Raw genomic sequence first — 24685 nt, 5'->3', positions numbered from 1 at the left:
TTAAGAACTGGAGTGCCAATGTATTTTATTGTGTGAATTTGGGTATGCGAAAACATCTCACTTTGGCTTTTCAACAGCACAGAAAGGCAGAGGCTCCTGATGAACCAGACTAATCTTGACAGCAGAAATCAGTCCTTAAGTCTGGTTGATGCTGTTTCCCACTACTGTCTCAATGTTCACAACCAAGCTTAATCAGAGCGGCAAAAAGCACTTCTCAGACCTGGTACTCTTAATATATCGAGCATACTTTAATCTCTCCCTTTTATAAAATAATCTCTCTTTTCTAATAATTCCCCTTGTCTGCATCTCCTCCTTCTCCTCCTCCCCCTCCTCCTTCGCCGCTGACTCTTGATGGTCCAGTCCACTCCTGGTAAGTAGAAACCGGTTCTCCTGCATTGTTGTCTAGTTGAGACATCTGGTCTACTGCGGTGAACTGCCCCGATGACGTCCTCAATGAACTTGAGCTTGGCTCCTCTCTGCTTCGCCAAACTTTTGTTTGCCAGAACATTTTGACAGCAGCCCTACAAGATAAGCCGCAACCAGATCGTAAGACAAATGCCACCTGTCTTTGTGTCATTTTTTAAAAGCAGGCTAGAGACAGAAAATACTTTTTTTTTAAAGTCTTGAACAAAGGTTAAGGGATGCATCACTTCTAATGGTGTACACAAGCTTTTCTTCTGGCCCTGTTCTTGACCTCTGGTCAAAAAACGGTTCTACCTCTAAACCTTGCTCACCAGAGGAGTGTATGCACTATGAGCAATGGAACAGATGAAGCTGCCTTATACCGAGGGCTCATCCACACTTGTCCCATGCATGGGTCTGAGTGGTTTCCCCCTCTCCCTGCTCCTTTCCCAGGAAAACCCCACTTTTTAGTGCTTAATCAGAGCAAACATCCATCTGGAAAAAACCTAAATAGCTATCGGTATTTGCTCTAACTGAGCACTAAATAGTGGTTTTCGATGGGCAGGGGTTGGAAGCAGTAGGACAAGAAGTGGGGACAAGCCCTGGATCGGAAAATTGGTCCACCTAAGACTGAGCCATGCAAAGCATCACCCTTCCCCTTTATCTCTCTAAAAAAGCGATTTTCTGTCTTCAGCCAAACAAACAGCATACTGTAGCACAAACCTTATCACATTAAAATGAAAGCAATGCTTTTCAACCATTCTTCAAATGTCACTCTATATACAGTACTGACATTTAAACTCTTGACCTCTCCACTTCTAATGCTCTCTTCTCTCGTTTCCTCTTATTCTACTTCTCACCCTTTCCATGCCTCATGAGCCAATTTCCCCACCAGCAGCTTCCTTTATCCATTTCTTCCATTTTTCTGCTTGCAATCTGCCATGATGCTTCCTGTGTCTGGAGCAGTTTCTCTTCCCCTTTAAAGGCCTCCTCAGGGGTTTTGTTTTTGTTTTGTTTTTTTGTAATGCCTTTGCTAGTTTTGCAGGTTCACCTATTCTTTACTGTTTGTTAACAGCTAAACCAGATTCATAACTGCATCTACAAGCCCCTGACCAACCTTACAAAAGAAGTTACATAAAACAATTGCTCTGGGAGACAGATTCTTGAGTGGGGCATCTCTTTCTACGAATGTCATTTCACAATTGTTCTTGTCTTCCCACCTAAAGTAAGGAGATGCTTGTAGCTAGCACTGTTAGAAAACCTGCTTTCACCCCTCATTGCCAGAGTGTATGTCTGCCCTAGTACCCTCCTTTTCCACAAAATATTTGCACTGCACTGCATATAACTTCTGGAGTTCTTAAATCATCATATACTATCTCCTGATCAGTACTGTACTTGGCTTCTGCAACATAAATGCCATAAACTGAAAGCACATGACCTTCCCCCAAAGAATCCTGGGAACAGTGGTTTACCCTGCACAAAACTACAATTCCCAGCACCCTTTAACAAACTACATCTCCCAGGATTCTTTGGGTGATGTAATTTGCTTTAAAATGTATTGTGCTTGTTGCAACCATAATGTGACAGTTAGTTGTTACCCAGCTGCAAAGTCTGTTTCAGTTTAACACTGTTTACCTACCAATTAAGGATGATGAAGATTATTGCAAAGACCACGCCAACACAAACAATAACTCCAGTTATGAGGACAAACACCAAAACTATATCTGTATTTGGCTTCTTCAACCTTCTTGTTTCTAATTCTAAAGAAAGGCAAAACTGTTATTATGGAAATGTTGGTAAACAGAATTTTGAAAAGGATGAAAATAAAAAGGGGTCTTTTTAAACATGCTTTGTTATGTTTTATAGAAATCTCCACTATGTTTTTCTGTGACATAAGAAAGCAATTCTAAATTGTACAAAAGGTGCATCTTTTAAAAGACAGGCATCACAAGGCAGACCATTATGCACTATAACCTTAAGCTAAACTGTTATGTCACTACTATGTACCACTCCTGTGCACAGTTTGAAAGAGTGCAACACACCAGGAAAGATTAAGAGCACAACAGCAGAAATTTCAAAGAACCGACATATGGAGGAACTAAACAAGTAAATAAGCACAAGAACTTAGAACATCACTTCTATTTACAAAAGAGAGACAGTATATTGCAGTAGACCTTTAAAATGCTCTTATATAACATGTTAATGAGTGTAAGGTTAAGATAGCTTATGTAAATAAAATGTTGATCATCAGAAGTAATAAAATTTAGCTGCAGATTGAAACAGAAAGATTTAAAGGGATAGGTCCAAATAATGCCTCTGAACAAAGCAACCCTCGGAAAGTGTGGTACCCACCAGCTGATGACTTAGTTCCTGAAACCAAATAAATCAGCCAAGGAAGCTTTCAGACATCATACCTAGTGATGATTATTTTCACCTACTAGTGGAGCTGCCCTAGTTTGGTGGAAGGTAAATCATACCACTATGGTTGATGCTCCCCTAACTACATGCATGCAGAAAGTATGAACAGCTGCACTCTAGCTTTCTCAGGACAACCTGCACCAAGGTATCAAATAAAATAAAACAGTGTTCACCTGTAGTATATATTTTCTGAGCTGCTACTACAATCGAGTGTGCTAGCAGAACACAATCCTACACGGGCTTTTCTGTTTCTGAACTAGGATTTACAACTATACAAAATTACACAGAGATTCTCCTAAACCCTTTTCTTAAGGCCTCCAAAGGCTTGAGATGCTGGCAGGAGGCAGGAAATGTCTGCTAGTACAGAATGTAGCATAATGAATTCCTGCTTCTAAACACTACTGTAAATACTGTGGAATAATCCAGCAAGCAAGATGACCTAGTTTGCAACACTACCTAGTTCACAATACTGCATTCTCACAGTTCAAAGTAAAGTCCCCCCTTGTGCAAATGATGTCAGGTTTGTTAAAAGCAACAGAATGCCAAGACAGACTTTTTGTTCCAAAATCATTAGAATTCTTTTATCTTTAGAGGAGGGATAGCATGGGAAAGGCTGCATTACTGGAAACAAACCAATGTTTTCTATATAAGCTCAATTTTAGTGTGTTAACTCCATCCTGAATAGAAAAGGAGGAGGCTGCGCCACAAGGAAAAGGAGACAAGAAGGGGGAGGCAGCAACACTAGAATTTGCTCAAAACAGAAAATATATAACAATATGGCTTGCCAAACACATTTTGATGTGTCACATTATTCAGGGGCAAGATGATCTTAGGGTCAAACTACATGTTACAATAGCGCTCTCTCTCTCTGCTTTTAAGTTTCTTAAAAACCAGAATGCTAGCATGGGGAGGAGGGGTTGTTTTAGCCTTTGTCCTTACTATGTGCTGACTTGCATAAGAATAAGTTTGCCATGGAAGTGTAGGAGACACACACACAAACTGGAAGTGTAAGGGGCTAAAGGTGAACTGGAATAATAGGAGGTGGCAAAGAGGGCCACCCCTGGCCCTCTAGACTTAAAGATGCAGGTAGGCAGCTAATTTAACATGTGCTTTGGCCCTTCTCTTGCTATCTTCATGGAGCCGTTTACTGAGAACATGTTCTTTCTTGAACATCATTCTGAGCATGTCGCTTGCACTTTACAGGGCAATGTGCTGCAATGCCATAGCCTCTGCCTGCACAGGAAATGACCTGAATGAAAGCTACTCTACAAAAAGTGCCTCTGCACAGCCAGCTGTATATCACGTTCATGTGGGTGACGCTGTCCTTTCTGAAAACTGGCCAGCTGCTGCCTCCACCTCCTCCCGTCGTTGCCAACTCTCTCTCTCTCTCGCACACACACGGGTGATGGCACAAGGAGCACGATCTGGATCTTGTCTGGCTGTCTCTTCCCATGGCAAGAGGAGGAGAATAATCCCCTTCACTTACAACACACTCCTTCCCACACAGAACTATTATCAGAAAACATGAATAAACTGCCTTATGTCACTGGTTTTGTCAGAAGTAAGCTAACAACCAAAATAGGCTGGAGTATGGAACAGAGCAACCGTGCAGTAGAAAGGTTGCCTGGTGCAGAATACCATTAACAATTACGGTGATTTTCTTTGCAATAGCCAGAAGAAGTTGAAAAGACATGGAGGGAGGGGTTTCCAATTTCTGCTGAGAAGAACCAGGACCTATGAGCTTAGGTCTCTGCTGAAAACCAAACAGAGAACCTTACCAGTGATGAGGAATTAATTGAGCATTAATGAGAAATGAATCATCCTGTGCAAAATACTCTTATAGGAAAGTTTCCCACCAGGTACAACATTATATCATTTATACACCACCTGAGAATAAAGTGGTACCATCCCTCCTATAGTTCCTTTTTTTTTCTTTTTTTGGAAGTCCTCGATTTTTAATGCAAGATGTCATCACTTGAATTAATTCCTGCCTTCTTTCTTCCGAAAGGAGATTCTATTTGCAGAGTGTACAATTGAGCCTAGATTCAGTTTCCAAGCTAATGTCATTATAGGGGCCCTAATGGTATGAAGAACCATTAGCAACAGAACAGAGCCCAAAACAGCTCTGTTCTGATAGCAGATTGTTCTGATAATCCAGTTTTCTTCTCCACCTCCCAACATTTCATTTCAAGAGACGACGGCTCTCAGCAATCCTTGCTGCGGGGTATATGTGTATCAATGCATATGTATGTTGCTTTGGCAGACACACAAATGTTTACGATGGGGCTGTACCAATGGCAACAACACTGAAGTGTCATGAAAAATGACACACGCCATCAGTGATGTGCACTAGCTTCACAAGCTGACACATCAATGCAAATGCACAGGACAGTAATATGTGAGCAAGGATCAGAAAAAGCCAACCGACACAGTTCACCAGTTGAGGGCTGACATTCTATCCATGAAGACACAGCAGCCCAGATTAAATGCATTTTGAAGCTGACCAAACATAATGCCTTTTACTGGTCTCTGGGATTCATAAGTTACTCAGTAACAAGAAGATAAGCAAAGGCCTACTGGCTCAGACCATTGATAAAAGTAGCCCATTATACAGTCTTTTTTAATAGCAACCAGTTTATCTAACAGCACCAGATAGTAACAGGGGAAATAATTCCTTGTTTCATCCCTGATTTCCATCAACATGAATTTGAGAATTCATAGTAACTAATTTCAGCCAATGTATGTTGATATTCCATTGCTATTTCTTTTTAGCAGAGTATAGCCTTGATCTTCATTTCAATCAAATGGAGAAGAAAACATACACAGTGGTACCTCGGGTTAAGAACTTAATTCGTTCCGGAGGTCCGTTCTTAACCTGAAACTGTTCTTAACCTGAAGCACCACTTTAGCTAATGGGACCTCCCGCTGCCGCTGCACCACCAGAGCACGATTTCTGTTCTTATCCTGAAGCAAAGTTCTTAACCTGAAGCGTTATTTCTGGGTTAGTGGAGTCTGTAACCTGAAGCGTATGTAACCTGAGGTACCACTGTATTGGAACCTGTAGGCTTTAGAAGGAGAAACATCCATGAGATATATTTCCCACCCCTCTCTAGTTCCAGTAATTATTCACCTATGTTTGCCCTTTCGGTTTATGCTTTGACACGGAGGTAGCCTTAATTAAGAGGAATTACAGGCTGCTTTTTCCTTCAGCAACCAGAGACAGGTAGATACTATTGAGAGTCAGGCCTTAGCAACTGCTTGCTCCTACAGATTCTGTGGTTCAGAGATCCAGCATGGGTTTCAAAAGTACAGCTATGCATTGACACAAATTCAAAGTACAGTCAACCAAGGAAAAGCAAGAAAGAAAACAAAGTGCAAGGCACAAGACAACACTGCATCAAAATAGGGCATTGCGTGATTTCCCTCATTTTAAAAAATAAATTTAGTCCATTCTGTCAAATACTTAAATTATGCCATTTGCTACCAGAACCTTTGAACTAATGTTGTCAAGGACTGGGGGGAAAACAACATCGTACATAATTTCAAAATACCTATTAGGGCTGGGTGATATCACAATATATCACCAGCTAAACATTGTGATATAGTATACCAATATATCATGAAGTCTGAAATAAGGATGGAGCTATGTAGAGACATTGGCTGGCTTCACGGTTTTCCTGCATCGTGATTTTTGCCTACGCCTGCTCTTGGGATTTGCTGCCTCCCCTAGGAGGCAAAGGAGAGCTGAGCCAGCAGAGTTAACAGGAGCTGCAGGAATTGAGAGAAGCATTGGCTGGCTTCATGGTTTTTCCCACACTGTGATTTTTGCATCACACACACACACACACGAGAAGGTATTGTGCAGCCCGCAGATTCCATGTCAAAGTACTCTTTCGGCCCACTTGATGTGAAAAGTTGAGCCGCCCTGAATTTTAGCTATTAATTTAAAAACTTTTTTTTTTTTTACATTTAGCAAATAAGGGGTAAACAAAAGACCAGCAAATGGAACAGGCCCTACAAATGTAAACAATATTTTAAAAATAATACAATCCTAAAACCAGAATAAAAACAACAATGACATCATATAGCATAGCTTCCACAGAAAAGTTATCCCTCTAGCAACAATACAATCACATATATCTAATTGCGTAGTGATTCATTTTAGTTTTTGTTTACCGGTCTGAAGGCCATTTTACATTTCACAAAGTTCAGTTATGGGTGTGTTCTCATAAGGAGATTTCTGTTCCGCGTAGCCATCTCTTTCTTGCAAACAGACACACATATCAATCATTCTCATGTTGATAAGATGGTGATTTTAAGAGAACCCCTTTTCAGGAACCCCTGTAACCACTGCTGCCTCAACCCAGTGACAGAGAAGAGAGCTCTTGTGGGAGAAATGGGGGGAAATTATGATATTCTCGTGCTGATGGGCTTCTTTGAAGCTCTGGAACTGATATCTGAGTGGTAAAATTCAAGATGACAGCTGCAAGTAGTACATCAGTTAAATCCTTACTCCGCAGCATTGAAATATTATAACAGAGGGCCTGGGGAGAATTGAACAAGGTGTCAACAGCTGCTTCTGTTAAACTGCCTGATCTTTCTGTCTTTTGAAATCAGTGAGGGGGGGGGAAGCACAAAAGATATGCAGATTAATGCAGTACAGTAACAAATTAACAGATAAGGAAGTTTTAAAATAAATCAGCATATATGTTTTTCAATTAAAACACTGTTTTCCCCCAAACAGCCTGCTTGATATGGGTGCAGTGCATCAAGTGTTGGCAGTGAGCACATTGCCCAGTCATTTTAATGGAGTCTGCACCATAGACACTATTCCCTCCGGCCCCCTCTTCCCGCAGAGTACAAGAAACATCACATGTTTACCGGATTGCTCCATTTGTAGTTTGCAAACTACAAGTGGAGAGTGAAGATCTTCTCATAAAGATTAATTTAACACAAGCAACGTCTGACTAAATATTTATGAACTTCCATGAACTTACCAGCTGTTGTGTACACTGTATATTTTACAGATGCAATCAATTCATCGTTTTCTATTGTATCGCACTCAAACGCAACGGGGTGGGTATCTCTGTGTACCTCCAGAATAGCTGAATCATTAGGAAGAATGAGTGATTGCTATCAATTCAAAGGTGACAAAAAAGACAAAGTTGGATTAACTCATAATGAGGAATGTATTATGTGACAATTGGGGGGGGGGCTTTTCTTTCTTTCTTGGTGCCTCAGTGATCCCTCATGATATATCCTAAACCATATATCTGAAATTCCCAACTTTTTATTTCCCCCTTCAGTTCTTCAGTGGATAGGCAATATCGGGTGAACCATAAATTTTGGACGATTGTTAATTCTTCTCTGAAAAACACAAAATCTGTGTGGGACCAATTAAATGGAAAGCCTCTTTCATCAATATTGTTTTAAATTAAGGAAGGAATTGCATGATGACGTGATAAGCAGATTGTTCTAGGAAATGTCAGAAAGCAAAGGCTTTCTTGTAACTTGTCATGCCCTCTCCCCTTCCATGCCCTGCTTGGTCAATGGGCTGGGAGTACCGGTAGTTAAGGCTCAGAATTTGATTAAGGAACAGCAATTTTATCAATTTCCAGCATGGAGGAAGAAGTGCAATAGAAGTATGGGTATATGGAGAGGTGTTTTTTACACAGGGAGAGTTTCAGCTGTTTGGGGAATGGGACCAAGGATGGTGGAGGGAAAGAGTGCTGCCTAGAGGAGTACAACAAAGATTTGGTTTCTCACACACCTTTTGATCAGGGGCGTCGCTGGGGAGGGGCGGTGGGGGCGGGACACCCCCAGTGACAGGGTGAGCAGCGGCGGGTGGGGGTGTCAAGCGGCGGCCCCTCCCGCCACTCCCACGCGCCGCCGCTCCCTCCGTCACCCCCGGAGCAGCAGCACATGGATGGGGTGCTTCTGCCGCTTTTTTTCGGCGGGGGTGGGGCGACCCGCGAGGGGGGTTGTCACCCCCTCCTCGCTGGTCACCCCCCCCGCGCCGAAAAAACCGCGGGAGGGCGGGCGGGGAAAGCCTGGAAAGGAAGCAGAGCAGGCGCGTTTAAGCGCCGCTCTGCTTCTTTTTCCGCTTTCCGCCGCTTTTTTTCGGCGGGAGGGGGGGCGACCAGCGAGGTGGGGGTCACCCGTCACTCCCTCCTCGCTGGTCACCCCCCCCCGCGCCGAAAAAAACCGCGGGAGGGCGGGCGGGGAAAGCCTGGAAAGGAAGCAGAGCAGGCGCGTTTAAGCGCCGCTCTGCTTCTTTTTCCGCTTTCCGCCGCTTTTTTTTCGGCGGGAGGGGGGGCGACCAGCGAGGTGGGGGTCACCCGTCACTCCCTCCTCGCTGGTCACCCCCCCCCGCGCCGAAAAAACCGCGGGAGGGCGGGCGGGGAAAGCCTGGAAAGGAAGCAGAGCAGGCGCGTTTAAGCGCCGCTCTGCTTCTTTTTCCGCTTTCCGCCGCTTTTTTTTCGGCGGGAGGGGGGGCGACCAGCGAGGTGGGGGTCACCCGTCACCCCCTCCTCGCTGGTCACCACCCCCCCCGCCGAAAAAAACCGCGGGGGGGGGCGGGGAAAGCCTGGAAAGGAAGCAGAGCAGGCGCGTTTAAGCGCCGCTCTGCTTCTTTTTCCGCTTTCCACCGCTTTTTTTCGGCGGGGGGGGGCGACCAGCGAGGTGGGGGTCACCCTTGTCACCCCCTCCTCGCTGGTCACCACCACCACCCCGCCGAAAAAACCGCGGGGGGGGGGGCGGGGAAAGCCTGGAAAGGAAGCAGAGCAGGCGCGTTTAAGCGCCGCTCTGCTTCTTTTTCCGCTTTCCGCCGCTTTTTTCGGCGGGGGGGGGGCCGACCACCGAGGTGGGGGTCACCCGTCACTCCCTCCTCGCTGGTCACCACCACCCCCCCGCCGAAAAAAACCGCGGGGGGGGCGGGGAAAGCCTGGAAAGGAAGCAGAGCAGGCGCGTTTAAGCGCCGCTCTGCTTCTTTTTCCGCTTTCCGCCGCTTTTTTCGGCGGGGGGGGGCGACCACCGAGGTGGGGGTCACCCGTCACTCCCTCCTCGCTGGTCACCACCACCCCCCCGCCGAAAAAACCGCGGGGGGGGCGGGGAAAGCCTGGAAAGGAAGCAGAGCAGGCGCGTTTAAGCGCCGCTCTGCTTCTTTTTCCGCTTTCCGCCGCTTTTTTCGGCGGGGGGGGGGGCGACCAGCGAGGTGGGGGTCACCCGTCACCCCCTCCTCGCTGGTCACCACCCCCCCCGCCGAAAAAAAGCCTCGGAAAGGGGGAAATCCCCCCTTTCTGTATACACGTGCGTCGTGACGTCATGATGACGTCACGGCGCGCGCGTCGTGCCCCTCCCCCAGGGGGTGCCTCTGCGCTGCCGCCGCCCCCAGCAGCGCAGAGGCTAGCGACGCCACTGCTTTTGATACACACTTGTATATCATGTATTTTCTCCTCTAAATTAGATGACAAATTTAGAGGGTATATGGATGCATATGGTATAACTTGCCACGTATTGCAAAAGAGCCGGTTATGCTGTCACTGTGTTTGTGAGTGTTCATGTTTGCTCTTCTGGATATCTCTTACTAAGCAGGAGTGACTCAGCTGCCAGAAGGTCAGGTGAGCATTGTTGCCACACCACATCATCCACTACTGATATCTGGGTTTGTGAATAAGGCAACAATGGCCTCATTTATGGCAGACTGCTGAGAGTGTATGCGCGCGCACACACACACACACGCGCACACTCCACCTTGAGAGAGGCAATACATGTGCTATAATCTCATCTCTCCAACTCAGTCTCTTCTCTCTTTTACTTAACTTTCCAAGAAGCTACTCATTCCACTTCAGGAAATATGCTATTTAGATTTTGGACCATTTTCTCATTTTGCTTGGACTCTATTCCCTCCCATTTCCTTATGTGGCAATATCTTATACATATAGAACTTGCTACACCTCTGACATACTTCTTTTCCTCACCCAATCTTCTCTGGTGCTTGCCTTTTCTACAGTTTTAACATAATCATTTCTGCTCTCCTCTAAATGCACGACACATTTATTTGACTATCTTTGCTTTAAATCATGTATTCAAGTACTCTAGACCCTGACTTGTCCTCTCATTCCCCTTTTCAGGAGCTGCTATTCTTTTGTAGGCAGCATACTACAACTCCAGATTAAAGATACCAATGTGTCTTTTGGATGTATGTGTACATTGGTATACAAGTGCAGAAGAAAAAAAGAACACATGGTAATGCAAGAGTCACTGGCATAAGGTAAGCTCCAATATCTATTAATATTGTTCCATGACACCTCAATCTGTAATGAACGGTACACAAGATTCCAGGGGTCTTGGCACTAAACCAGGGTTTGTGTTTCCTTCGGCAATGAGGCACAATGGAGGCTAAAGTGTCTTTATGATATATGGTTTATTTACACATATACACAACCTGAAACTTCAATGAAGGGGCTTGCAGCATTAGCACTCCAAAACATGACAGCTTATTCCATCAGCATGCTTCCTCTGCAGCATCTCCTGCTCTGCAGGGCACATATCAGCTTGGCTGCCCCTCTCTGCTTCCTGGTTACATCACTGCCAACCCCTTCCCTAAACTAAGCTCTGTTTATCTACAGAAGAAGACTCCATAAATTTCCTTTCTAACACCTATTTCCTTTGAACTCCTTATAGCTAAAGACAGTCACCTCACAAAAAAAAAAGTTTGCCTGACTTCATTAACATTTGTTGATTGGACTAGGATTACAATGTGCAATAGGAATGTCCCAGGAACAAGCTTATCGGTGGGTCTATCACATGCCTTGCAATGCCTGAAAATACACATTAGGCTCTGGCTATTTCCTCCAAATAAATTAGCTTTGACACCCCCAAACCTTAATTAAATTTGAGCATCTTTAAATCTAACAATATTATACACAAATAAATACATTCTAGGAAGCCTAATTTTATGTGGAATCGTTAGAAACAAAATCAGTTCAGTATACATTGCACAGGATGGAACTAGATTACTTACCTGGTCCGGAATCAACATTTTCCAAATGTATTGAAATCGATTTTCTGGAGGTACAAAAACACACGCTATCTTCACACTAGCAAGACTTTCAGAAATTGGTTTACCCCCTGCAGAACATAGTTTTAAAAGTCATTTTGTACCAATACTTAACATTATTGTACACCTCAAAATACTAGGAACAATTCCACTAACAGACTGTGGTTACAGGAAATATCATTTAATCATTATAAATTGCATGTTACTGGCTTTTATGTTTAAACCTGCTTGAAAGTATCTATTAACTAAGAAGCAATGCAGGACATGACACTTTTAAACCACCTCAGCATTAATGTATGGCATTTTGGAAATGATGCATGAATATTCACAGAAGCTAACTGGGAATAACTGTATCATTACATCATTACTCACATCCACAATCTGCTGGTCCTCTGCACTCTTCAACACGAACAATACACTTGGTTTCACCTCCAGGGCATCCATTGGTTAATATAACTTCTCGAATGCCAATACCTTTGATCAAGATGAAAAAGGTAGCATTACATGTCTGTTTGTGTTTTGGTTTCTTTCTCTTTTGTAGACACTCCTTTAAGTTCACCTTCTAAAATCAAAACACTCTGGTCCCTGTCAAAGGCCTTCAGAAAAGCAGTTGTCTTCTTTATAACCAAAATTTAGAAGATACCACCCATTTGTACCTGAGACTATTGTCTTAGATGATGATAACCCATCCATTCCACAAGGTAAAAACTTTCTCCTTTCAGTTGAATTTTATACGCGCTCTCATTTTAATGCACTGCTAAAAACAAACAAGTTAATTAAAATTTAAATATCAACGCTAGCTGGGAGCCTCTGTGAACCTGGCCTTTCAAAGCCTCAACCATCTGGTGCCTGGAGCATGTTTGCTCTGATGAGCTCATTCTGATCAGGTGCTGAGCATCCTTAACTCTTATGGATACCAATGGAAAATTACAGTGCTGAATACCTCGGAGGATTTGGGCTTCTCAGGAAGGAGGTAAGTACTCTTGCAAATTAAGGAAATCTGATGTCACATTGATCTCACCTTGGTGCTAGCTTTAATTGGTGGATTCATCAACATAATCAAAGCTTTCTGAGGCGAGCTCAATTCTGATTGTTACTATAGCCACATGTTAATGATATCTTCCATTTTAAGCAGTTTTAAATTATCCCAAAATTTTTAATGAGAATAAAAGAGATTGCACTGCATAACTTCCACCGATCAGGTTTATTCAGGAAGAAATCCCACTGAATTAAAGGGCACTTACTTCCTAGTGAGAGTGTGGAAGGTTGCAGCCTACAGGGAAAAGAACTACCTATATGTAATTCAGATTAGATCAGAATTGCAGATCTCAGACATCAACATTTCACTTGGGAACTTCATGTTATTTTCGAAAACACAAACATATTCAACACAAGTGCTGTGTTTCTTTGCTTTTCTCTTTTTTCCTTCTGCCAAACACTGTGTACCCAGCTCATTCAAATGGCATGGCATGCGAGGGAGGAGAGAATAGTATGTTTAGTCCCAGTAAATACAGAATAGATTGCCAGCCGTTATAGAAATATTTTGTTTATTGAATAAGGAATGGAGGAGATGGAAAAAAACCTTTTGTGACCTAAGCAGAATACAACCTATGCATATGAAAAAAACACAACCTTGTGGTGAGGTATTTTGCATCCCTACATGCTTAGAAAACCTGATATATTTTGTAATATTTCTTATATGACATGTAACATTATCTCAAGTGGCAGACGGAAGCAACAACACTTACTGGAACTGTTGCAAAACGAGAATCATGCTATGCTGCTGAGAATTTCTCATTTCAAAGGTTAAGAAAACAGAGGTGTATACAGCAATGAACTGACATTTTTATTAAAGACATTTCTCTTGTTTTGGAGAGAGATTTTTTAAAAACTCACATAATGGGTGTATAATGGGTGATACCGGAGATACGTATAACAAAGAAAAACAATGGACACACCTTCTCTTTTAGTCATGAAACAGGGACGGACAAATGGACAGACTGTGTGTGTGTGTGTGTGTGTGTGTGTCAGTTGACAGTCTCGTTTTATTGGGCCACCAATCACTCTTAACCCCAACTCCAATCTCCCAGCTGCCATCATCTCTTGTTCATGATTCCTTTTACTTCCACTATCTGAATTCCCTTGAAAACAGGGAGATACAAACTTCTGGGTCACAGTACAATTCTAGGGACTGAATTGTGATTGCAGAAAGATGGCCTCATCAGATTTGGAGTAAAGTATGGTGGGACTAGGAGCACTAGCCTTTGACTAGGCAGTACTTTCTGCCTCTTAGCTAGAACTGTGAAAAGCCTCTGTAACTGACACCACAGGGCAGCGGTGTAGTGTGGGTTGCCAGTGCCCGCGGCAAGGCAGGGGTGAGTGGGAGGGAAACGGATGGAGTACACATGCGCATTCAACTGCCTAACTGTATAAATATATCACCCAGGAGATCGTATTCGCAGAGTTAAGAAGAGTTGTACTGTTGTCTGGAGAGGTCATTTCCTGGTTTGCATGGAGAAGCTGTTTTCAATGGAGCCCAGCGACGGAAGAGTGCTGCTGTATTAAGGCAGCACTGGGTGTTGAAATTTTGCATCCCTAAGAATTTTGCACCTAAGACAACTGCCCTTGTGCCCCGCCCCCATGCTATGCCAGTGCAATAGGAAAGAAAGTTGCCTTAACTGCAGCTACCTGAATAATAAATTTGGAGTTGTCATATTCAAGGAGTTGACATATATTTACAAAATATTTTCAGATATACTTGCACAACCAAGATGCAAATCCCTAACTGAAGTGCATTCAAAATGAGAAAATAGCCCTGGATAAGCCTCTTTCCTAGTTTTGTCTTTGGGGGTAGAGATCAGGGAATAGACATAGATCAATTTTCTAGGTGGCTAGATCTTGTATGAGATGCCAGAGTCTGTGTTCATGCAGTGAAACCATGGATGCATGAAGCAAATATGGGCCAGGGGCAATTTAAATAGGCTAAATTTCAAGTCTTAAAAAGGTTATTTCAGAAGATCTCAAGTTCCTTTGGTGTTTCACTATTTGGTTACTTTTTCTCCTTTTATTGCCTGTCAAGTTGGATATTTTTACCTCCATCCTGGTAATTTTCTCATTGGACGCATCTGAACATCATGACAAGCCATTAACTGTGGCTTACCATGCACAAGCTTTGCTCCTCCTCACTTGTGCTGGAGAGATACAAGACATGATCCTTGGCTTAGCATTCCATCAAAAACAAGGTATTTGGGTTTATTGACTTTAATGAACATGGCCATTGAGATATTCATTCAAATTCCCTCAAACTAGCAAAGTAATTTGCAATGAAGGTTGCATGTGAAAGGGTATTAACAAGTCAACCTTTTTTGGGGGGGGCTTTAATGAGGCATGCAGTTAAGTGGCATTAGACCACATCTAATCTGACAGCTTTATCAATAATAACGAAGAAGTTAATGAAGAACTATGTTAATTCAATTAAGTTAAGGTGCTAAATTGAGAAGAAAGAAAGCATAGCCAAAAGGATTTAGAACAATTGATGGCTGGAAGATAATTTAAAAATGGTTCAACATGCAGCTACATAGTAAAAAAAGATGATATACCATATTTTTCCGCGCCATAGGGCGCACCGGACCATAGGGCGCACCTTGTTTTTAGAGGAGGAAACAAGAATTTTTTTTCTGGTTTTCCTCCTCTAAAAGCCCTGTTTTTCTGAGGACCAGCTAAAAGTTTTGTAGCTTTTTTGCAAAGGGAAAAGCCCTGTTTGTTTGTTTGTTTGTTTGAGGATCAGTTAAAAGTTTTGCAGCTTTTTTGCAAAGGGAGAAAAGCAAAGAGGAAAAGCCCCATTTTTATGGGGTTCAACTCACATTTCTGCAGCTTCTGAAGGAAAGAGAGCCATTTCTACAGTTTCCAGACAGATAATCTAATCAGCCAGTCACATGTCGCTGGGGAAACAAACAACCTCCCTCTGCAGCACATTCAACAATGGAGGGCAGGGCTGAAAGGGAGCCGGGACTCTTATCTCTCTCCCGATCTCTTGCTGATCAGCTGCTGAGCGGGGTCCTTTCAACACCCCCTTTTCTCTTTGTAAAATAAAAAGCACTATCTGCTTTTGGCCCCTGGGCAATTCGGCTCCAGGGACCACCATTCACTCCATAAGACGCACAGATATTCCCCCTTAATTTTCAGGAGGAAAAAAGTGCGTCTTATGGAGCGAAAAATACGGTAATGAATAAGAAAAAGTAAAGGTTAAGTTGAGCTGAATATGATAGGCAGTATGATCAAGTAAATGGAGGGCTCGTCCATAGTGTTGTTTAATGTAGATAGTAAGCTTCCTGTACTTCCATTAATTCTCTGTTGTCCTTAGGACATTCTCCTTCACTTTTCCTGCTGTCAATCTGGATTTTCTCACACCTTCTCCTTTTTGAATGTGGTGTGGTATGGTGTGGGAAGGCAATGATTTGGTAGAGAATATCACATGGGCAATGAATAATTAATATGGAAGCTTATTATCCACATTAGAGATCAGTATGGATGAGCCCAGATTTTGGGATTTCAACAGGGAAACGCAAGTTGTAATTCAAGTTGATCATGTTGCTTTCCTGATCAGGAAAAAAATGGGAATTGCACAAATCTATCTGACATGATTGTTATGAAGAAAAGCAAGACAACAATTACAAAGTGCTTTAAGATACTGTATAAAATATAAACAACAGCATAGTATAAAACATTTTTTTTAAAGGAAGTGGAAAAAGCTAGGAGCACATGGCTAACACTGAATTCTAACAATTATCAAAAGGATATTGCGAATTTGCACAATTACCATAAATAACTCCTGGAAAAAAGCCATGAAACAGAGGCTTCCTACACATTTCAGGGGAGAGGCACTATTAAAGAAACATGGATTTGCTGAAATTTTGGGGAATGGACAGCAATGTAACCTCTCTGCTATAGACCAAATAATAGATGTGGCTACCTTAAAATAAAATAAAAAACACTCTAAATGAGAGTGACAAAATCAGTGAACGCAACTCTTTCATTATAACACCAACTGTTCATATTTCTTTTTTAAATGTTACATTTATAATTAAAAGAACCCTGTGAATATATGGAGTGGGTAACTTAAAGTATGGAAACAATGCCAGAATGGAGAGCATTCTGCAAATTTTTCAAATTTTGAATAGGGAAGGGATGCAAACTGTGCTAAAAAAAAGTATTAACTGGAACAAAAAACATTAGAATAATATAAAAAGTGTTTACTGGCACAAAATAACAAAAATATGCTGCACTGATGGGGGCAGTAAACATTTCCTTTCTGGCAACAAAGGCATAACCATCAGGTTTATGAACATTTGTTTCTCTTGCAAACTACCTGAGAAACGGAGTCATTGTAAGAGATGAAACAACTATCCTATTTTTATTTACTCTGCATGAACACAGACATATGCGACTAGAAAATGGTCACCCTATTGATGATCACTCTTTTCTCTCATTTTTGAAACCTCAGCTACCTTTAGCACAATTAATAAGCTGTACGATGAATACAGCATACACTATTGCAGATATGCAATTTGCTTTATAGGGTTGGCAATATTGTATGTGGGAAGACATCTGTGAGATGCATCAGGAGGTCTTTCAGCTTCTGAACGTTTCGCAGATGTTCACAAATAGAGAAAATTGTTACTTTGGTGAAGGCAGCTCCATGAGCCAATAAACAAAAGGAGCTGGTTTTTTGGGGTTTTTTTTTTAAAGAGCCTGCAGGCTGTGAAATTAATAAAACAACAGATCTGACCTAAATTTATAATGACAATCAACTGAATTGTTTTTGTTAATTATAGTTATCAACAACTGAAATCAATGAAAGGTGAACGAGGGTGCGCAAATTACAATGGTGCAACCGCTAATGTTAGTATATTGTTCCTAAAGTTTTTTTTTAAAAAACCAAAACCCACCCAATTATACTATGTTTTATCCATCTGCTTTTCTGCTTACCACATGTAACCGTGCATTCTCCAAATTCTACTTCCTTGGGTTGTGTGAAATTTTCTTCTGAAAAAGATATCAAGTTTAAAAAAGCAGGTTACAGAAGTAAGTTAAGTACAGTATATGAAAACATAGGGTGAAATTCAACATTATGCTATTGCAAACGTTCCATCTGCACAAGCATGTCAGCTTGTGAGGTGGAAAGATCCCCTCCCCCCTGTGATGTTCTGGAGGTTCTGGGTGTAGGAAGAATGACAGGGCAGGTGGGGGGAAGCCCCATTGTGCAAGCTGAAGCCCTTGTGCAAGAGTTCCATTGACAGGGTTCATTAGGTGACTCTCACCCACCTGTAGTTATTAAATTCTTCCCCAGTGTTTTTCACCTGAAGCATAACATTTTCTCATTCAGTGGAGCAATGTGAAAGAAACCAGGATTTCTGGAGCAATAAATTATACTAAAACAAATCAAGCTGGATACATCTCGTTATTTAAATATTAACTGATTTTGAGAAGTAGGGTGTACATCCCTACATGATAATTTATTCTATAGTCCAGTAGGGAAATTGAAAAGCACAACATTCTCTTTATTTCAATGACTGGTGAATCAAATTGTAAATATGTAGTAGAGATCATTATTATACTGCAGGATGCCTTACTTTTCAGCTTGCTAAATCAAAGCTATGTTATAATAATACAGTGGTACCTCGGTTTTCAAACGTCATCCATTCCGGAAGTCCGTTCAAGTCTGAAACATTCAAAAACCGAAACTCAATAGCCAGCAGCTAGGCTTCAGGATCTTGCACACAGCGGAAGCCACGTTGCATGTTCGACTTCCAAGGCGTGTTCAAAAACTGAAGCGTTTATTTCCGGGTTTACGACGTTCGAAAACTGAACTGTTTGTCAATGGAGATGTTCTAAAACAGGTGCTACCATACAAGCCTATGCATGTTTAGGTAAAGGGACCCCTGACCGTTAGGTCCGGTCGTGTCCGACTCTGGGGTTGCGGCGCTCATCTCGCTTTACTGGCCGAGGGAGCCGGTGTACAGCTTCCGGGTCATGTGGCCAGCATGACTAAGCCGCTTCTGGTGAACCAGAGCAGCACACAGAAACGCTGTTTACCTTCCCACCAGAGCGGTACCTATTTATCTACTTGCACTTTGACATGCTTTCGAACTGCTAGGTTGGCAGGAGCAGGGACCAAGCAATGGTAGCTCACTCCGTTGCGAGGATTCAAACTGCTGACCTTCTGATCGGCAAGCCCTAGGCTCTGTGCTTTAACCCATAGCGCCACCCGCGTCTCTGCATGTTTACTCAGAGGTAAATCCTATTATGTTTAATGGCACAGACTTCTGGGTAAGTGTGTATAGAACTGCAGCCTAACATCTAGTGGAAAGAAGTTATGTAAAAAGTTTTACACATTAACAATCATCATTGGAGAGTTAGAAACGTAGTAAGAGCCTGCTGGATCAGGCCAATGGCCCATCTAGTCCAGCATCCTGTTCTCAGAATGGGCCGGGAGCAATATGTACACAGTCACAGTCTTCGAGGGGTGGTCCACTTTTGGGCTTCAAAGCAAGTCCTTGCACAACGATGTCGCACTGACAGCGCATCCAGTTCGTGACATAAAAAACGGCACGTGTATCTCGCATCCCGGTGAGGGATGATTAAGCATTGACTTTTTAAAAAACAAAAAAACCCGCGACTCTCACTCAGCCTGGCAAACAGCTGGCTTCACACGCGAAACACCTTCGCTTTGACCTAACACCTTCCAGCTTCTGGGAAGGAACTGCCGGGGTCTGCAAAGAGCAGCAGCCGGGAGGCGCAGCGAGCAAAAGGAAGCGCCGGGGAGCCTCTGAGGCTGGAATTTGGCCCGGGAAAAGAGAGGAGGAGGAGGAGGAGGAGGAGGCAGCTAGTAGTAGCAGCAGCCTCGCCGCGGGGCTGTTGCCTTAGAGGTGTGCTTTCGCCTGTAAAATTGCCTCGCGCAGGTTAGCCAGAGGCTCGTTTGCACAATGAAGACGGCGGAGGTGCAAAGAGGGCCCTTCGCAGCCGCCGACTGGGCTTCGAACAGAGCCGAGGAAGGCTCTCGCTCGTGGCAAAGGTAGCATCTCTGCAGGCCGCCCCTTCGCGGGCTAGACAGGCTCCGGACGTGGGTGACCGGCTCACCCGGCGCCGCGCCGCTCGCCGCTCACCCGCTTCCTCCAGATGCAGCAGCGGCTCCGACACGGCCACGTCGACCGAGATGCTGTCGTTGAAGGCGCCCGCGGGCTCGCTGGCCAGCAGCGTCAGGAGCAGGCCCACCCGGAGGACGAGCTTCCACGTGCCCTCGGCCTTGCAGAACCCCATTTTCTGCAGCGCCCGCTGCGGCCTTTGCCCTCAGCCGAGCCCGCCGCGTGGAGGCGCTCGCAAAGGGGCAACCATTGAGGCGTCACAATGAGGCCTTGCTCAGCGTTCGAACGGCACGCGGCGCTGGGAAGACGCGGGGGGCGAGGAAGGAGGAGGCCGCCGGCCCGGATCCTGCCTCTCTTCCTTCTCCCCACCCCGAAACTAACTGGAAGATTTCCCCCCCACACACACACACACACGGTGGCAGCGCCTTCTCCCTATATGAAAGTATTTTGGAGCCACCCCGCTGCCCCCTGCGCCCATCCGCACAAAGAGCTTCTCTCAGTGTAGATTCCTCTCCACCTATGGAGGTCTTCAGAAAATGTGCTTTGCTTCTTTACGGAGCTCAGAAACTCAAACCTCGCACCCTCGCAACCACCACGGGTTGATCAGAATACCCCCACCTTTTCTAAAACACACTTCTGAACTGTCCTCACGATTTTCAGATAACACACTAATAATCCCTTAAGAACCTTGTGCTTTTCCATAGCGCAGGATGATTGACAGCCGAGGGAGTGGTATCTAATCTACAGTGTCTCTGGAGGTGTTGTTCAAGTGTTTTCTCCCTGAGAAGCAGTTTGCAAGAATTGCACATAAACAGGCAGCAGACAAGTCAAAACAAAACCTGGGTCTCTCCACTTGCATATCCTGTATTGGTTTTTAACAGTTCTGGATTTATAGCTTAGTCCTATACATGCCCACTCAGAGTAAATTCATTTGAGTTAAGTGGTAACTGTATAGAAATGCAACCATAGGCTTTTGTTTAGCATTTTGGAATATAGCAAAAGTGCAGGTTGTCTTAATTAGCCTAATGAGTTTTGCTTCTACTTGGCATCCGAAATCTCATCAGGTCTTTGAGCTGACCCACCCATTGTGGCTGTTATGAGGCTTCTGGGTGCCCCAGAATTTCTAAACCCATTCATGCATGGATGGATCACTGCATAGTTGGCATGATTCTTTCACACCAGTACAAATCCTTTTTTGACTAATTGCAATGCAGTGTTCCACATGAACAGCTAACTGACCTCTTGCAGGGCATTCATAACTTGTAGTCATGTTAACTTTGTCAACACTTGCATTCTGAGTTTTCTTTCTCAAGTGTTTGTGGTCTCTCTATCTGACAGAACAAATGAAGTAGGAAGAGCTATTACTAAGTATAGATATTAGGTACTCTGAATCCTTAGGATAAAATAGTCTCTATCTCTTAATAAGTACTGTATATCTGGTATTCTGTGCCATTCTTGCTGGGGGAGATTTTGGCCATTTTGGTATATAAGGAATCCATCCATTTAATAGTGTGGATAATCAAAACAAAATAAAATAAAAAAAATTCCTTCCAGTAGCACCTTAGGGACCAACTAAGTTTGTTCTTAGTATGAGCTTTCGTGTGCATGCACACTTCTTCAGATGCATGCACACGAAAGCTCAAACCAAGAACAAACTTAGTTGGTCTCTAAGGTGCTACTGGAAGGAATTTTTTATTTTATTTTGTTTTGACTATGGCAGACCAACACGGCTACCTACCTGTAACTAGTGTGGATAATGTTCAATATGGCATCTTTATCCTATCTCCTCACAGATTCCCCTTTGAATTGGGAGCTGTAATCAAAGGTTTTTTGTGCTGATACTCTTAAAGCAATGGCAACAAATAATCTTTATCTATCAAAAAAATCTGTCTCTTTTCAATTATTATCTCCTTCAGTAGCCACAACAGCTATCATCCTCTGGAATAGTTAAATGTCAACCAATATAAAGGTTTCTGAGTACAAAGGAGTGGACATTGACACAAAGCTGGATTGAGGACAAGGCAGTGAGATGGGAAACATTACAGACCTCTCTATAGAGGGCAAAACTAATTCGTTTAGCTTAATTTCCTGCCAGTAATTTCTCCCACACAATGGCAAGCAAAACTCCCTGTCTCAATCACCTCCGAAAACTGAACACGTTTTTCCTCCAGAAAATGAGGAAAATAATAATTATGGCATATTGGGGGGGAACTCATTGAGGTGGTCAAATAATTAGCTGGAGACTATAAATGTGTCTAAGTGGGAAACTGGAGTCTTCATGAAAGTCAAAAATTGTGATGGTATCTTGGACACAACTGGTCTATTGTATGAGCTCTTGCAGGCTACTGAAATGGGGTAGTGGTTAAACATGTGTGCTGGACCTTTGAGTCCAGTTCTTAGGTATGAACTTGTCTGTTAAGACAAGATCTTATTCATTGGCATTAACCTTCCATGTTAGAAAAGGGCTCATACTACTGTACATGCCTATCCTGGTGGCTGTTGTAAGGTTTAATGTAATGATGTATTTGAAGTTCATGAACAATGGAAAAAGTTATATAAATACACTAATTGCACAACTGTCTACATGTTTACTCTGAGGTAAGTTCCATTGTGCTAAGTGGGACGGGCTTGGTTTGCGGTAAATGCGCGTAAGATGTAATTCCATGCTCTTTTTAGTGGAAATCTAAGTCACAACCTTAGATTGAAGGGTCTTGCTGAAATTTTATATTAGCATGGTAAATTGCAGGGAAGTTATAACAGAATAGAATACATTTGTGGTAATGTTTAATGCATTTTATTGTAATTGAATTTATTGTTTTATCTATAATTTTATTTGTACGCTGCTTCGAAAGCCTTTTTATTGTGGTTTATAATTTTTCAAATAAATGAATTTTTGCATATAAAAATGTATTTTATCTTTCTGACAATGTGCATTTTTAAACCCATTTCTTCTAACAGTGTAGTCATATGCATGTCTATTCAGAAGTAAGTTCTACTGAGTTCAATGGGACTTACTCCCCAAAAAACAATTATATAAGCAAATGCTGCAAAGTTTCAAGGGCAAATTAGATAATAAAATGAAGACATTAATTCAAATAAAATACAATTTTATCAGTAGATAAACTGTAAACCTTATCAATTGTTTCTCTTCAGGAAAGCTATTGTGAATGAATCTGCTGCTGTCCTGAAACCACATTAAAAAAAATATTTTGTCACTCTTTATGAATGTTTTCCTGGGCTAGTGATGGATCTTACAAGGCTTCCTTGGGCTAAGTACTGTATAAAGGTAAAGGGACCCCTGACCATTAGGTCCTGTCGTGTTCGACTCTGGTGTTGCGGCGCTCATCTCGCATTGTGACCAGCATGACAAAGCCGCTTCTGGCAAACCAGAGCAGCGCACGGAAACGCCGTTTACCTTCCTGCCAGAGCGGTACCTATTTATCTACTTGCACTTTTTGACATGGGCAGGAGCTGGGACCGAGCAACAGGAGCTCACCCCATCACGGGGATTCGAACCGCCGACCTTCTGATCAGCTGTACACTGTATACATTATACATTAAAAACACATCACTTCCTTGAAGAATCCTGGGAACACTACCTTACCTTTCCCAGAGCTACAGTTCCCAACAACCTTAACAAAATATGGTAGCCGGGATTTGGGGGGGGGGGAAGATAATGTGCTTTAAATGTATGGTGTGTATGCATCCCACACCCACACCCCTTTCCACTGCACCCGGGGTTAGACTGACTGAAAACAGCTACACTACAGCATTGAAAGACTTTAGAAGTATATCCCAACCGCTATTTTAGAACCACAGAATGGAATATATTTTCAAGGTAGGCACTTGGATATTTTCCTAGGTAACACTGTCATGAAGTGTCCTCATTTCCATTTGCCAGGTAAGCAGGAAACAGCAGTAATTGTCATCCATAAAAAGTAATGGAGGAAGAGATCTGTCAGTGGTTGGCTGTATTTTGCTTAAACCTGCTAATGTATAGGAAGAAGGCTGCTTCCTAAATGCAAAAACCCCCACAACCTATCATCAGGATGCATCAAAAGCATAAGAAGATGCTTCCTGTTGTTGTTCAGTCGTTCAGTCGTGTCCGACTCTTCGTGACCCCATGGACCAGAGTACGCCAGGCACGCCTATCCTTCACTGCCTCTCGCAGTGATGCTTCCTAGATAAAGTCAAAGATGCTTCCTAGATAAAGTCAAAAGATAAGATGCTTCCTAGATAAAGTCAAAAGTAGTCTAGTTCCTCATCCTGTTCTCCCAGTGGTTAACCAGATGGGAGAGGAAACCACACGAGCAGGATGTGTGCAATAGCACTCATTATAGCAACAGGTATACGCAGACATATCAACACTGATATCAGATAAAATGTATACTGCACATTGCCATCATGACTAGTAGTTGCCAATAGTTTTGTCCTCCCAAGGTGGGGGGATTTTATTTTATTTACTGTCAAGTAGTATGTAGGTTTTATGAAATAAATAAAAAAATATGTTTCGAACCTCCTAGGTTGGTGGCCGTCAGTGTATCTTGTTTAGCGAATTCCATAGTTCAACTGGTATATGAAGGAGAACTCGCTGAATCTTCCCACATCCAGCTTTGTTAGATAACCCTGGGTTTTAGTATTTTGAGAGGGAATATTTCTC

At 42.9% G+C, this 24685-nt stretch overlaps 1 protein-coding gene across 1 annotated transcript; it reads right to left on the bottom strand.

Moving 5' to 3' along the window:
* On the bottom strand, positions 1-20397 carry SPACA1 (sperm acrosome associated 1). Its single transcript, XM_033143392.1, has 7 exons — positions 20047-20397; positions 17870-17926; positions 12254-12355; positions 11846-11952; positions 7818-7953; positions 2042-2162; positions 1-521 (listed from the first exon to the last, which is right to left on the bottom strand). The coding sequence occupies exons 1-7, from the start codon at positions 20198-20200 to the stop codon at positions 284-286; spliced, it is 915 nt and encodes a 304-aa protein (XP_032999283.1). The 5' UTR covers positions 20201-20397; the 3' UTR covers positions 1-283.
* Between the last annotated feature and the right edge of the window lie 4288 nt (positions 20398-24685).

The sequence above is a fragment of the Lacerta agilis genome, chromosome 3 (assembly GCF_009819535.1).
Source record: "Lacerta agilis isolate rLacAgi1 chromosome 3, rLacAgi1.pri, whole genome shotgun sequence".
Lineage (NCBI taxonomy): Eukaryota > Metazoa > Chordata > Lepidosauria > Squamata > Lacertidae > Lacerta > Lacerta agilis.
Note: the sequence above shows the minus strand (reverse complement) of the source record. Positions and strands in the feature narration are given on the sequence as shown.